The sequence below is a fragment of the Eptesicus fuscus genome, chromosome 23 (genome assembly GCF_027574615.1).
Source record: "Eptesicus fuscus isolate TK198812 chromosome 23, DD_ASM_mEF_20220401, whole genome shotgun sequence".
NCBI lineage: Eukaryota > Metazoa > Chordata > Mammalia > Chiroptera > Vespertilionidae > Eptesicus > Eptesicus fuscus.
Window position 1 is genome coordinate 12,838,519 of NC_072495.1, and position 15,288 is coordinate 12,853,806.

Sequence of the window (15,288 nt, forward strand, 5' to 3'; positions counted from 1 at the left end):
GTCGCAGGTTCGATTCCGGTCAAGGGCATGTACCTTGGTTGCAGGCACATCCCCAGTAGGGAGTGTGCAGGAGGCAGCTGACCGATGTTTCTCTCTCATCGATGTTTCTAACTCTCTATCCCTCTCCCTTCCTCTCTGTAAAAATCAATAAAATATATTTTAAAAGAAGAAGAAGAAGAAAGAAAGCATGAAATAGCTCTATTTGCCACAACATGGGTGGACCTTGAGAACATTATGCTTGTGAAATAAGTCAGCCAGAAAAAGCTAAGAACGATGTGATTTCACTCCTGTGTGCGATATGAAACTGAAACTCGTGAACACAGACAGCAGTGTGGTGGTTGCCAGAGGGAAGGGGGTGGGGGAGAAGAGGGTCCTAATATAAGGTGACAGGAGAAGATTTGACTTTGGGTGGAGGGCACACGGTGCAATATACAGATCTTGTCACATAGAAACCCACACCTGAAACCTGTAAGTTCATGTTGGCCAATGTCACTCCAATCAATTTAATAAATAGAAAAAACAAAGAATGTATTTAAAACCACTGAACTTACCACTTTTGGCCTCCTCCTCCTTACTCCTCCTTGCTCTCTACACCCACTAGCTCCTCCCTGCTCCCCTGAAGGTACTCTCCCCTAAAACCATGGTCCCATCTGTCCACATCTCAGAGACCAGGCACCCCCTGCAGTCTTCCTGTCTTCGCCTCGTTTCACACCAGGCACGGTAGGCTGGCTTCTGCTGCTCCAAGGAAAGGGCTCCTGTGAACATATTAAAAGCCTCCCTGTTGCAGGATTTTGCCTCCTCTACCCTCTGAGGCCACCCTCACAACTGACCCCATTGGGCCTTTGCGATTGCTCCTCCCATTCCTTCTCTATGTTCCTACTCTCTGGGTGCCCCTTGGAAAACCAGTGTGTAAGGGAACATATGTAATACTTTCACAATAAAGAATTATCTGCCAAAACCGGTTTGGCTCAGTGGATAGAGCGTCGGTCTGCGGACTGAAAGGTCTCAGGTTCGATTCCAGTCAAGGGCATGTATATTGGTTGCGGGCACATCCCCGGTGGGGGGTGTGCAGGAGGTAGCTGGTCGATGTATCTCTCTCATCGATGTTTCTAGCTCTCTATCCCTCTCCCTTTCTCTCTGTGAAAAATCAATAAAATATATTAAAAGAATTATCTATATACTAGGGGCCCAGTGCACGAATTCGTGCACCTTGAAAGGAACTGTAGGCTGCGAGGCTGCAGTGGGCACAGGGGCGTGTCTCGGCCCATCCTCTGCACCCCTGCTCAGCCCCTCCCATTGTGGCCCCCCTGTCCCCTGACTGCTGGCAGCCCTGCTCCTGCTGCTACCGTTCCCACACACTGATGGCGCCAGCCTTGCTCACACCTGCTGACGGTGTGGAGCGATCGGGGCCCGTGCCAGCAGCAGGTGTGAGTGCTGTGCGGGACTGTGTCGTGCAGAGCAAAGAATTTTCAGTAACCACCAGAGGCTCACCCTGATGACAGTGACTGGCACCCCGTCTTGGTCTGGTGCCCCCACTCACCGGCTCCACCATCCCGCCGCAGCCGATGCCAGCCATGTTCCACACACACCCCCTGGTCGTCAGCGCATATCATAGCGACTGGTTGTTCAGTTGGATATCTGCATACTCCCTACCCTGCCTGGGGCCAACGCGAGCCTTGTCTTCCCTTAAACCTGCTCTTGCTACAGCCTCCTTGTGACAGGGGTGGTCCTACTGTCTCACTCCATCTCTTGGGCTCATCCCTCCTCATCCATCACTCGTGTGTACTGAGGAACCTGCCTCCTTTCTAGATCTCCAACCAGCATTACCCTCTGTCCTCACTCCCTGCTCACCTGAGGCGGCAACTTCCCGGCTGCACCCTTGCTCTGCTTCCTCCCACTCTCCCTCTCCTGTCCAGGCTCTGCAACCCACCGTGGCGGACGCCTGCCCTGGCTGAAGGCTGCTCTCAGGGCCACATCCACCTCGGGAAGGCAGGGTCTGGTCCTCAAGTTTCCTTCCAGATGTAGAAACTCCTGGCAGCCTCCCGACCACTTACTTCCCTGGATCTCACCTCCGTGACCTGGCCGACACTGTCCCATTCCTGGAATGCCTTTCCCGCTCCCCAAAAGTCCTCATCTGTTACACCACCCCGGGTGAGGGAGTCCCCTTTTCCAGAGAGCCTTCATAGGAGCCCACTCCCACTGGGAACCTCAGCTCCTGGAGGCCAGTCCTACTCTTCTGGCCCTTGTCTGGACCCTCAGGCAGTTCTCCGGACTCAGCCAGGACAGTGCTCCTCTTTCATCTATTGCCTTCCTCTTCTACAGTCCTCCCGACTTTTTTTTTTTTTTTTTAACCACAGGCCATCCAGCAGAGCAGAGGCACCCTGACCCTATCTATCAGGAGGCTCTGCGGGCTCTAACCTCCGGTCACGCCCCTGACGGATGAGCCTGGCAGGATGAGATCCTCTCAGAGTTAAGGCGGGGAAAAATGAAGGCCAAGAGCCTCCTGGCAGACGGCTGGGACCAAGCTTTTGGACTGGGAATTGGATTTACTCCAGAATCTCAGTAAACAGGAAAACACCTGTTCACACTGGCTGCACTTAGCGCCTCTCCTCAACGGCCAGCAGAGGGCAGGCCACCGGCGGCAAGCACAGTCGCCTTGAAGGACTCAGAGGGAGGGAAGGAGAGAGTGAGGCGAGTAGGAAGGGAAAAAGGAAGGGAAGTAGAGAATGAATGTGCCAGTGACAGAGAGAATGAGAGGGAGAAATGAATGAGTGAATGAATGAATGAATGAATGAGTGAATGAGAGAAGGGAGTGAGGGAGGGAATGAGGGAGGGAGGGAATGAATAAGGAGGTGATTCGTGGGAAAGGAGGGAGAGAAGGAGGGAGGCAGGAAACGAGGGGTGGATGTGCAGGGTGCGACCCTCGCCTGGAGGCATTCGTTCAGCCCAGCCGTGTGCCTGGAGCTGTGCCAGGTGAGGAGGCGCACGGTCAACGGTCACCCTTCTCCTCTGAGTGAAACCGAGCCGCCTTCCCGGTGCCCCTCCCCTCGTCCGGGGCCCGACGGAAGCCCCGGGCCCGCGGCCCCCACGGTACCGGCCCCCTCCCGCCCTCCGGCCTCAGTTCCCCCGCTAGCCCCGCGCCTGCGCGGCCCGACCACGTGACGCAGCCGAGGCCCCGCCCCGCGCCCATCCGCCTGCCCGCCCCCGCCTCCCGCGAGTGCGGCCTCGGCTCCAGGCAGCTCCAGGTGAGCTGCGAGGCGCGGGCCGGGCGTGCTGGGCTGCGGGGAGCGCGGGCGGCGGAGGGGCTGGCTCCGGGCGAGGTCGCGGGGCCCGGACGAGCAGCCCGGGGGTCCCGGCGACGCGGGGGCAGACGCCGGCGGGAGGCGCGGGGCGGCGGCCTGAGGAGGGCCAGGGGCCTGACGTGGCGGGGGCCCGGCGGGCGGGACCCCCGGCTGCGGCCGGGCCGTGAGCTGGCGCTAGCCGCGGCCCGAGGCCACCGCGGGGCGGTAGGGCCCCCTGCCGGCCCTGTGACCCGCAGCGGGTCCGAGCGCGGCCTTCCCGGCGGCGACCCTCCGCGCTGCGCGGGCGGGTCCTGCAACAGGCGGGCGGGTCCTGGCTGGGCTGCCGCCCCGGCTGTGACCTTGGACCTCGGCCTGCGAGCCTCAGTTTCCTCAGCCGCGTGCCCGGGCCGCGGGTCTGGGTCCCGGGGGCTGCAGCCCAGAGAGCCCAGCCTCGCCAGCCCGCGGGGCGGCTTCCTGAGAGGAGCCAGGGATCGCGCTGTCAGTGCAAAACCTCTGGTCCTGAAGCTGCGGCCGCCAGTTGCACTTCCTACCCCGGGCGCGCCGGACCTGGGGGCCGCCGCCACCACCGCCTGCGGCGCCTCCCCCAGGCCTCCCTCGCCCCCCTCGCGCCGGGCCTCCGTGGGGCCGGCCGGGGCCGCAGGGTTGGCGCGCCGAGATGCTCCAACTCCGCTTCCTGGGAGGCTCGCTCCAGAGTGCCGCCGAGGGGGCACCCCTACGAAGGCTTCCCGGTCTGCAAAGGAGGACCCACTTCCTCCTCTCCTCTCTCCCCGAGCCGCCCCTCTCCCTTTGTTGCAGACCTGGCTTCATGCTGCCGAGGACTGAGGTTCGTTGAGGGGCTCTGCCGAGCAGTAGGTGCCTGTTCAATAGATGGCTTGAGTGGAAAAAGTCATCAAAAATGCTTTGACTCTTGTCATTCATGAGTTCAGGAAACTTTGTTTTATGCCCTTCGGTTTGTATCTACTTGGGACATAAAGCTTCCTGTTCTCTTCTGCAGCTCCGAACAGCACGGAGTGGAGGGGCCTTGCTCGTGATGCATGTTAAGGGGACGGAGGAACTTCATCTAGGGAAGGGCTTCATGATAGAGTAACCCCTGTGAAATGAATAGGAGAAAGGAGGGTGCCACCCAGTGAGCTCCTAGGAACATTCTTTATTTCAGAAAAACAGGCATGGAGAAGGAATCACAAAGGATGTACTGCATTCGACTTTTGGTTTTAGGCGTATTTATTTATTTAGATAGTTTTCCATTGCTTTTTAGAGAGAGTGAAGGGGGGGGGGAGAGAAAAAAACATGGATGTGAGAGAGACACATTGATTGGTTGCCTCCCACACAAGCCGCAACTGGGGCGGAGGATCGAACCTGCAACCCAGGTATCTGCCCTTGACCAGGATTCCAATCTGGGACCCCTCGGTGTCTGGGGCTCACTCTAACCAGTGAGCAACACCTGCCAGTTTTAATGATTTTTGTCAATTACCGGAAGTAGTTACACTGTCAGATACTGTTTTTCAACTAAGTCAGCAAAGATAAAAAAGAAATACTGTTGTGATCTAGTCAGTGGTTGGAATCAGGTTCTTATGCCTTTGCTGGTGGGAAAATAAATTGGTACAATCTCGCAGGAGGGCAATTTGGCAATATCCATTTAAATGACATACACTAAAATTGAAATGATTCAGTTCTGTAGCTAGGAAATTTTCCTGCTGCATATATGGCACATCATAATGATTTTCAGTGCAAAATTGTTTGCAATAGCAAATGGAGGAAACCCAGATGTTCAGTAAAGAATGGTTGTCCATATAATGGGCTGTGGGAGGTACATGAAATTATATACAAGACTAGTAAGAAGGGAGGAGGATGTAGATTGAGACTCTCCTGTGACTCCATAGGTACCACCTGGAAGGGTGTTGGGGAAATAATTGTACTTTCTTCTGGTTGGGCTGTAGGTGGGAAGGAAATTTAGGTTTCAAAACAATGTGCCCGTTTGTGCGTTTTGAATATGAATCAAGTGAATGTATTACATATTCAAGAAAAGTTTGAGAATTCAATTATTAAATATTTCACAGTGACAGAAAAAGTACAGAGAATAACATACCACTTCTCCCTATCAGATCCTAATATTTTGTCGTTTTGTGTGTGTGTGTTTTTTTTTTAAGAAAAACATTCCCTTTTTTCTTCCTGGAGATAATCATGACTCTGAATTCCTATGTGTCTATATTATTTTATACCATAACACCTATCTGTAAGAAGTATTGGACACTATTGTTTTGTCTGTTTTCAAAGTTTTTTGTTTTGTTTTGTTTTGTTTTCAAAGTTTTTGTAAAGAAAATTGTACTACACGCATTCTGCAATGTGCTATTCTTTTTCTGTGTGGCTTTGAGATTTCTCCACGTTGACTTGCTTGAGTTCTAGTTTGCTCATTTTCACGGTTGTCTAGTGTTGTGTGCAATCACTGCTGGTGACAGAGTACAGGGAAGGAGTGTTTTGAGCCACATCACCGGAGCCCCAAGTAGGAGGCAGTATGGAGCCAGCATTTGAGAAGTCAGGTGGCACACTCACGGGGCGATTTGGGGAGCTGTGGCGGATGTGACAGTTGGTAGGAAACCAGTTGGGATGTTATTGCTGCGGTCTGATCCGAAGTGGTGGCTGTGGAGGAATAAGGGGATGGTCATCTGAGATGGTGGAATGGCGTTAGAGAGTCTAATAGACAGGAAAAGAGACCATTGAGATCATGAGGTTTCTGACCTGGAAATGGTGGTTGTATCAGTAACAAAACTAGACCAATTGGGAGGGCTTCTGGCTGGAGTAGGAATCTAGTTGGAGGTGTGATTGGGAACGCAGGGGAGGCTCTTGGGAAAGAGGGGTGGGCTTGGGCAGTGTGTGCTGGCTGAAGGGAAGAAGTCAGAAAAGAGAGAATTGTCGTAGGGCAGTTTCCAGGCAAGACGTTGGTCGGCGTGAGGGCCTTGGCTCCACATGGGGGTGGGGAAGAAGGTGTGGGTGGGCAGAGGCCTACTGAGGGGCCAGCACAGAGGAGAGCATGTGGGATGGGAAGCAATGGAGGGTCCAAAGGAAGCAGGGCCTGGGCGAGGAGGAGGAGGCAGTGGTGCTCCTGAGCCCCAGTAGTAGTCAGAGGCAAGTTTTGTAGTAGAATCTGTTTTCCGTTTTCTCTGGTAAAGATACAGTAGGGCCGAGGTTGGCAAACTGCGGCTCGTGAGCCACATGCGGCTCTTTGGCCCCTTGAGTGTGGCTCTTCCACAAAATACCACGGCCTGGGCGAGTCTATTTTGAAGAAGTGGCATTAGAAGAAGTTTAAGTTTAGAAAATTTGGCTCTCAAAAGAAATTTCAGTCGTTGTACTGTTGATAGTTGGCTCTGTTGACTAATGAGTTTGCCGACCTCTGCAGTAGGGAATTGGAGGAGAAACATTTACAGGAGGGGATAGTGTAGTAGCTAGAGGTGGGGAAGGCAGGTTCAAGGCCCTGTGGCAGGTGGCCCCTCTGCGCCGCCAACTGGCTGGCTGTGCTCTGGAGCAGCAGTCACCAACCTTTCAGACATCGCGGACCACTGGTTGGCGACTGCTGCTCTGAGAGTGTGAAGCTTGACTACACTGTGTGGGGCAGGACTGGCCGCCCCCTGATCTGCCCCCTGATCCGGAGCAGCCGGCTGTCCATGGTCACTTCTGGTTGGTTTGGAGTATGTGGCCAAAGTGTGTTTGTTTTACTGATTAGTTTTTGAGCCTCCTGTTCAAACCTTTTTTTTTTTTTAATACTCAAATCATTTTTTTAAAACATACTGACTCAAATATTAGAAGGTAACCTTGACTTCATTTATTTATTTTTAAAATATTTTTATTGATTTCAGTAGAAGGGAGAGGAGAGAAAGATAGAAACATCAGTGATATGAAAGAATCACTGATAGGCTGCCTTCTGCATGCCCCCTACTGGGGATCGAGCCTGCAACCTGGGCATGTGCCCTGACCAGGAATTGAACCATGACCTCCTGGTTCATAGGTCGATGCTCAACCACTGAGCCACACCGGCCTGGCGGTAACCTTGAATTTAAAACATGATGCAGATGATCTTGAATCTCTGAATGTCGGTTAAAAAGGCAGGTCCTGGATCACTCAGGCCTGTTTTGTGTGGTGTGTGTGTGTGTGTGTGTGTGTGTGTGTGTGTGTGAATCCTTACCCAAGAATATTTTTCCCATTATAGTTAGAGAGAGTGGAAGGGAGGGAGAGAGACAGAGAGAGAAACATCGAAGCTAAGGCCTTGTACATGTGTGTTTTATATAATCCACCTCCATATAACATCTCAATGAGGTAGATGCTATGTGATTATCCCCATTTTCTAGAATTGCAGTTAGGCTTAAAAAGAAGTCACTTATCTGAGGCCACATACTTAGTAAGGAGATTGTGAGAGAGATTGATGTGACAGTAACTACCTTTATGTTCCCAGGATTACTAGAAAAGACAGAGCAGTCAGTCACACTAGCTATTCTTGGCAAAGACCCCACTCACTAAAGGTGATATTAGCCACTTGAATAGTCCTGGGACAAATTTGGAGAGAGTGCCTCACTAGAGAACCAAGTGCCTGTTGTCATTCTTATGATTCATTCTTGCATGGAGAAACCCGTTTTGTTCTTTCTCAGGGGGCGAGAAAGGGCTCTTGAGAACCTGGTTTGTGCTGATGCTATATGTTCCTCTTTTACTATTTCCCTTTAAAAAAATTTTTTTTTTAATTGATTTCAGAGAGGAAGGGAGAGAGAGATACAAACATCAATGATGAGAATCATTGCTCGGCTACCTCCTGTACACCCCACACAGGGGATCGAGCCCACAACCCCGGGCATGTGCCCTGACGGGGAATTGAACCATGAACTCCTAGTTCATAGGTCGACGCTCAGCCACTGAGCCACGCCAGCCGGGCTGTTTCCCTTTTTTCAGTTGAGGAACCTGAGACTCAAGTTGATGATACGGTGGGTCTAAGGTGGGTGGGAGTTTCATTACATGTCTCCAGAACCCTTGTTTTACAGTGATGCTAAAGGAGACAGAGTGGATAAAGACTCTTGGCAATGAAGGAACACAGGTCATCAGAAAGAAGCTCCTAAATTTGGACAAGTGGTGGGAGGGGAGAGGGACTTAGAGTGTTGGAGACCACAGGGAAAGCACAGGTGAGCTGGAGGGAGAAACAGGTGCTGCTGGGAGCAGAGCTGGCCAGTCGTATATGGTGTGGTGTTGCCTCCCTTACTCATTCCCGATCCCCTCTCTCTTGTCAGCTGACGGCCAAGGTGGTAAGGTCTGCTGTGGTGGTCAGGATGGCAGAGGAGCAGGAGTTCACCCAGCTGTGCAAGTTGCCCACGCAGCCCTCACACCCACACTGTGTCAACAACACCTACCGAAGCGCACAGCACTCCCAGGCCCTGCTCCGGGGGCTACTGGCTCTTCGGGACAGTGGCATCCTCTTCGATGTAGTCCTGGTGGTGGAGGGGAGACACATCGAAGCCCATCGCATCCTGCTGGCTGCATCCTGTGATTACTTCAGGTGAGTTTCATACACCTATTCTCATAAGTAAAATCATAGGTAATCCGGGCTCCACTCCACTGGGCAGATGTGTTGGCACTGACATGACTGGGCGTGAGGGACCAGCCAGAAGCTGGCAGGCACCCTCTTCACCCTTAGCTGCTCTACTGCTTGTTTGGTGATTTGCTCAACAGTAGGAGAGACAGAAGGGGTGTTAGGGTTTATTTTTCTTTCATCTGTTCATCTGTCTCTAAGGTATGTTCTCTTTTCTTTTGAAGATGATATGCTTGATAAGTTTGGCTTTACTTGTAATACTATACTTTATAAAATTAAATTTCTTCTCTAAGTACAGTATCTTGGTATAAAACAGATTTTCTTTCTACTTTACTCTGGCTTCCCAACATTTCATTTTGAAAAATTTCCAGTCTGTGGGAAAGTTGAAAGAATATTATTATGAACACTTGAATACTAGTTGTTAACATTTTGCCATATTTGCTTTCTCTTTGCATGTACTCACACACACTTTTTAAAAATATATATTTTTTATTGATTTCAGAGAGGAAGAGAGGAGAGAGAGATTGAAACATCAATGATGAGAGAGAATCATTCATCAGCTGCCTCCTGAACTCCCCCTACTGGGGATTGAGCCCACAACCTGGGCATGTGCCCCTGATTGGAATCGAACCCAGGACCTTTCAGTCCACAGGCTGATGCTCTATCCATTGAGCCAAACCTGCTAGGGCCACACACACACTTTTTATTTATTCATTTATTTATTTATTTTATTTTTATTGATTTCAGAGAGGAAGAGAGAGGGAGAGAGAGATAGAAACATTAATGATGAGAGAGAATCATTGATCAGCTGCCTTCTGCATGCCCCCTACTGGGGATTGAGCCAGCAACCTGGGCATGTGCCCTTGACCGGAATCGAACCCAGGACACCTCAGTCCATAGGCTGATGCTCTATTCACTGAGCCAAACCGGCTAGGGCCACACACACTTTTTAAAAAGACATTGTGACAGTTTACGTCTCAGTCTTTCAGTGCCACATCTCTTAAACATTTGGTGAGATTACCTGTCTCATTGGTAATAAGGTTTCTCCCTTATAAAATTTATAGCATATGGGCAGTCCTATCAACGTGTTAATATATATAAAGCCTTTGTCCCAACAATTGCTTCTGTAGGAATTAATCCTAGTCACATGTGCAAAATGTGGGGACAGGGCCATCCATTGGATGATAAAAAGGGAGATTAGAAGTAAACCAAGTGCACCCCAGCAGGAGTGGGTTAAATCAATTATGATAGCCTTTTCAGTGCTATGTATACCAATAAGAATCCATTTCCAAGGTGTATTGAGTCAAAACAGTGTAGATCTGTGGACTGCCTCTAGTGCTAGAGCTGCCCTGGGAAGGGGAACTGATGGCCTGGAGCAGAGGAGGGCGAGGCTGTCACCCTTCCATGTATTTTAAATCTTGTGCTATGTATGTGTACTAACCCAGGTGAAGAATTTAAGAAAATATAAAAATAGTTACTCTATCATCTTTACGTTGTCATATTTTAGTCCTGACGCCTCCCCTGACCACCAGCCCCTTCCCTCTGAATCGACTCTCTATTGGGATGCCTCATGAGCCTATCACACTGATGGTGCCACACTAGGACTCCCACTGCCTTCTCTGGCCCTGTTCCTCTCAAGTCCCCATCTGCCCAGCTGGCTGCACCATGACCCCAGTCAAGGGCCTGATTCTTCCTGTGTTCTGCTAGATCCATTCGGTCAGCATGTTCTCTCCAATCCTCTCCAGGGTACTTTCAGCTATAGTTCTCCAGCCATGTGGCCCTTGCCAGGCCTGGTGGAACCTTCCCACCTCAGCACCTGAATTTGAAGAGTCAGTCAGCTCATGGCATGTTCCTGCATAAAATTCTCATTATGCTTGGATTTAAATCTAGACTCTACCCTGCCCTGGGGCTAGCAAGACCTGGCCCTGTATCTTACCTCCAGCTCACTTCCTCTTTGCCCTGGCTGCCTGTGTGCCAAGCTTGTCCTTGCCCTGCACAAGGGAGTTCGTTTTCACCTAGAACACTGTACCCTGGTTGGGGAGGTGCTGCCTAGTCTCATTTCAGTTCCTCAGAGTGGGCCTTCCTTGCCCCCATTGTTCTCCACCTGCTTTACTCTCCCAGTCATGCTCTCTCAATCAGATGTCCTATTGAGTTCCTTCCCAGCATTCCACAATCTGAAATACTTTGTTTCTTTGTTGTTTGTCATTCTTCCTAGCATTAAACTTTTTGTATGTAGGAATCTTGCCACAGTACTTAACTGTTACTTCTTCTCTTCTGCTCTTGGAATAGTACCTGGCATTTAGTAGGTGCTCAGTAAGTATATACTGAATGGGTTGACTCCCATTCATTCATTCTTTCATAACATGCTCTGGGCTGCTGCTGTAATTCAGGAAGTATACTTAGTGGATGTAGCCGAAAGCAAGCCAGACATGGTCTCTGCCCCCAGGAGGCTCATGTGTAACTCCCTAGGGCCCATGAAAGGGGACACAGGGCAATTTTTAGGATGGTTGCTCAAACTTGGTCAGGAACTTGTAGATGCCTTTTGTGGGATGACTCAGTGCTCAGAGTGAGCCAGTGTCCTGTCGCACAGTGTTGCTGGGTCAGCCCGTTCCTTGGTCTGGCTGCTCATGCTCTTTGCAGCCTGGGCTGGTGGCTCAATTAGTGTAACTCTACTGTCTCGTGTCTTCGCTTTACAGAGGAATGTTTGCTGGGGGATTGAAGGAAATGGAACAGGAAGAGGTCCTAATCCACGGTGTGTCCTACAATGCCATGTGCCAAATCCTGCATTTCATATACACTTCCGAGCTGGAGCTCAGCCTGAGCAATGTCCAGGAGACGCTGGTTGCCGCCTGCCAGCTTCAGGTGAGGCTCACCTCATTGGAGCAAGGCAGACACCCATACATAGGTGTGGTTTCCCTGGGTGCCTGCCAGGCACAGGCATGGGGGTGGGTCAGGCAGGTGAGGACACGAGGCAGTAAGAGAGAGTGTGGAGTGGGGTGGAAGCCCCCGGGCAGTGCTTGGCCTGGCCAGCTCTGGGCACTGAGCAGAGCTGCTCTAAAGGTCATCAGGTCCAGGTTCCTCCTCTGCGTTTGGCCTCTGCTTTTCTGCTGGTTCCTTTACATCTTCCTGGGTCTCCCTTCCCCTGGAAAGGTCCTGCACGTAAATAAATGGCTGAATTCGAACCTGTGACATCCTGTGGATGCTGGCATCTGGCGAAGCTGAGCTTCCCCCAGTGTTGCTTCCTAGGCCCTTTCTGCCCATCCTCTCCACTTGGTCTTGTTGATCTCTGAAACTGCTTTCCCCTTTGTTATTGAACTTTAAGTACTTACTTTCCTACAGAATTAAAAAAAGTCTTCTGAGGCTTTGACAGTGTAATATACATTTTAGAAAACTGCCTTGACCATTGGCAATGTTGGTGCACTTACACAGGCTGGGCCTGCGCATGCCTTTACTCTTATGAAGAGCTGTCCATCAAACAGCCTGATTGGGCTTGAGAGACATTTCTTCCCATATTTCTTGAAAGTAAAGTGAAATGCTACACTAAATTCATTATCCTCACCTTTTAAAAAATATTTTTAATTGCTTTCAGAGAGGAAGGGAGTTAGAGAGAGATAGAAATGTCAATGATGAGAGAGAGTCAATAATGAGAGAGAATCATTGATCATTAATTAGTTGCTTCCTGCACGCCCACATTGGGGATCAAGCCTGCAACCTGGGCATGTGCCCTGACCAGGAATCGAACCGTGACCTCCTGGTTCATAGGTTGATACTCAACCACTGAACCACACTGGCCTGCTAATCCTCACCTTTTTTCAGGTCAGAGCATATTTGGGGCAGTCAGAAAAAACTCAAGTCATAGGAAAACCAACCTGTTCAGGGCATCTGGAGGCCCTACCCTGAGCTCCTTGTGCCATTACCCTCAGAGTGGCGGGTGGCAGAAGAATTTCCTCACCTTTTTTTTTTTTTTTTAATTTCAGAGAGGAAGGGAGAGGGAGAGGGAGAGAGAGATAGAAACATCTATGATGAGAGAGAATCATTGATTGGTTGCTCCTGCACTCCCCTTCTTGAGAATTGAGCCTGCAACCCGGGTATGTGCTCTTGACCGGAATTGAACCTGGTACCCTTTAGTCCTCAGGCCATTGCTCTATCCACTGAGCAAAATCAGCTAGGGCTCCCCACCTTCTTTTATTCAGAGAACTCTTCTGTTCCCACATCCTGGTCATTGTTGCTTTGGGAACTCTCATCCAGTTCTTGCAACACCTAAGTCACATATTCAGCTCTCTACCCAGGGACTCACTGTCAGCATTGTCTTTTCCTCACTGCATGCTCCTCTCCCCACTTCCTGGTCCGTGTCCCATGACCATTCTGCCAGAGCCTCCATGGCTCCTTGAGCTCTTCCATCTTCATTCCCTGTGTCCATGTTTGGAAAGTCATCCTTGTAAATATTACCTGTAGCTAGCTATCTCTGTTCTCTGTTTCCATGTCCTCATCTTTGTCCTGGCCTTCACCTCTCCATTTATACCTTCCAGCTGGCCCCTGCCTTCTCTTTGAATCCATCATGCATACTGTTACCAAACCATTTTCCAAAACACCACTTTCCCTCTCCCACCCATCAGCTCAGTGATCTGCTGATTCCCTAGGTCACTTATGGCAGCAGTTTGGCCAGTGCTCCTTGATACCTCTGGGCCATTCTGGGGGACAGCATGGGGGAGGGAACACCCACTTCATCTTGAGCAGCCCAGCTTTGTTTTGTTTTAATTTTAATATATTGGGCTTCTATGCAATGATGTGTGTTTTTGTTGTTGTTGTTTTTAGGTTTTTTAAAAATATATTTTTATTGATTTCAGAGATGAAGGGAGAGGGAGAGAGAGATAGAAACATCGATGATGAGAGAGAATCATTGATCAGCCGCCTCCTGCATGCCCCTTACTGGGGATTGAGCCCGTAGCCCCGGCATGTGCCCTTGACCGGAATTGAACCCAGGACCCTTCAGTCCACAGGCCAACGCCCTATCTACTAAGCCAAGCTGGCTAAGGCTTAATATATTTTTATTGGTTTCAGAGAGGAAGGGAGAGGGAGAGAGAGATAGAAACATCAATGATGAGAGAGAATCATTGATCGGCTGTCTCCTGCATGCTCCCTACTGGGGATTGAGCCCACAACCCAGGCATGTGCCCTTGACTGGAATCGAACCCAGGACCCTTCAGTCTGCAGGCTGATGTTCTATCCACTGAGCCAAGTCAGGTAGGGCTATGCAATGATATTTTTAAAGCAAGTTTTACTTTGCATAACAGTTCCAAGTCCATAGGCCCATCAGATCATGTTTGTTCGTGTAGCCACTAGCTGTTGGTGACTTGCCCCACCCCGACATGCTGTGCCCTGTGTCTGAATTCCAGCAAGACCACCCCCACTGAGTCATCCTCGGCAAATGAGTTTCCTCCTCTGGCCCCTCGTGGCGCTCCTTCATGGGGTGGGCCTGAGGTGACTCCTCTGAGATTCCATCTGGCAGAGGGCCCACTGCTCTGGCAATGAGAAGGCAACACAATCCTTATGTAGGAGGCTTTGGTTCTTCAGGAGCTGCTTCTCCAGGCCCACTGAGGGCAGTTTGCTCTCACCTTCTACCCAGGTCCTTGGTGTCCTGCCCATGACAAATCAGAAGTAGTATTTTAGGAAGAAGAAGCAAAGCAGAAGCTCAGGCTAAGAGAGAAACTGTGATTGAGTAAAGACTTTCATGACCTAACAAAGCCCTCTGGGGAAATTCCGTTTGGGGAAATACATGCCTGGAACTTCGCAGGTTTTTATTCAGCCCTTAACATATCACCTGGAAAATAAAAGTAAAACCATTATAAATGTTTATTTTAAGCTTCAGATGCCAGCAGAATTGCTCTATGTGCACTGGTCAATTTGTTAATGATGCTGAAAAAGTGAGGTGGTCCTGTTTTTAGAGAAATTCCCAAATCCTGTTTTCCTAAAGAATTTAGCAATACCTGGGCAGCTTTTCCTAGAGCTCTTCTCTGTCTCCTTTATTCTGTCATGCTTTGGTTATCTACTAGTAATAACCCTTTGGTTAACGGGTTTGGTGTCCTTTAACCCTGTGGCTCAATTCTCAGCTCCCACCTTAGTATCATGCTCTCTCTTGCCCTCCTTCCAACCCACTGGGTCTTCTGAACAGTTGGGAAAGGGAAGGTACAGGCCACCTGGGAGCTCCCTTGATGATGAGTTGGGCAGGCCTCTGCCCTGGCAGGGTGGCTTTCAGCTTTTCAGGAACTCTGGGTCAGGTTGAGTCCTGGGTGGGTGTTTGGGAGTGCCCTGCTGGTGGTTTTTTATTAATTTTTTTAGAGAGAGGAAGGGAAAGGGGGAGAGAGAGAGAGAGAGAGAGAGAGAGAGAGAGAGAGACAGAGAGAGAGAGAGAGAAACATAGTA

General features: G+C 50.2%; 1 protein-coding gene across 1 annotated transcript in view; it reads left to right on the top strand.

The window, feature by feature from the left end:
- Positions 1-3,190: 3,190 nt before the first annotated feature.
- Positions 3,191-15,288, top strand: part of KLHL22 (kelch like family member 22) — a 30,854-nt gene continuing 18,756 nt past the window's right edge. The window contains exons 1-3 of the mRNA XM_054712445.1: positions 3,191-3,245; positions 8,567-8,832; positions 11,562-11,727. Coding sequence (XP_054568420.1) covers positions 8,606-8,832; positions 11,562-11,727 — 393 coding nt within the window. The 5' untranslated portion in view covers positions 3,191-3,245; positions 8,567-8,605. The remainder of the gene's footprint in view (positions 3,246-8,566; positions 8,833-11,561; positions 11,728-15,288) is intronic.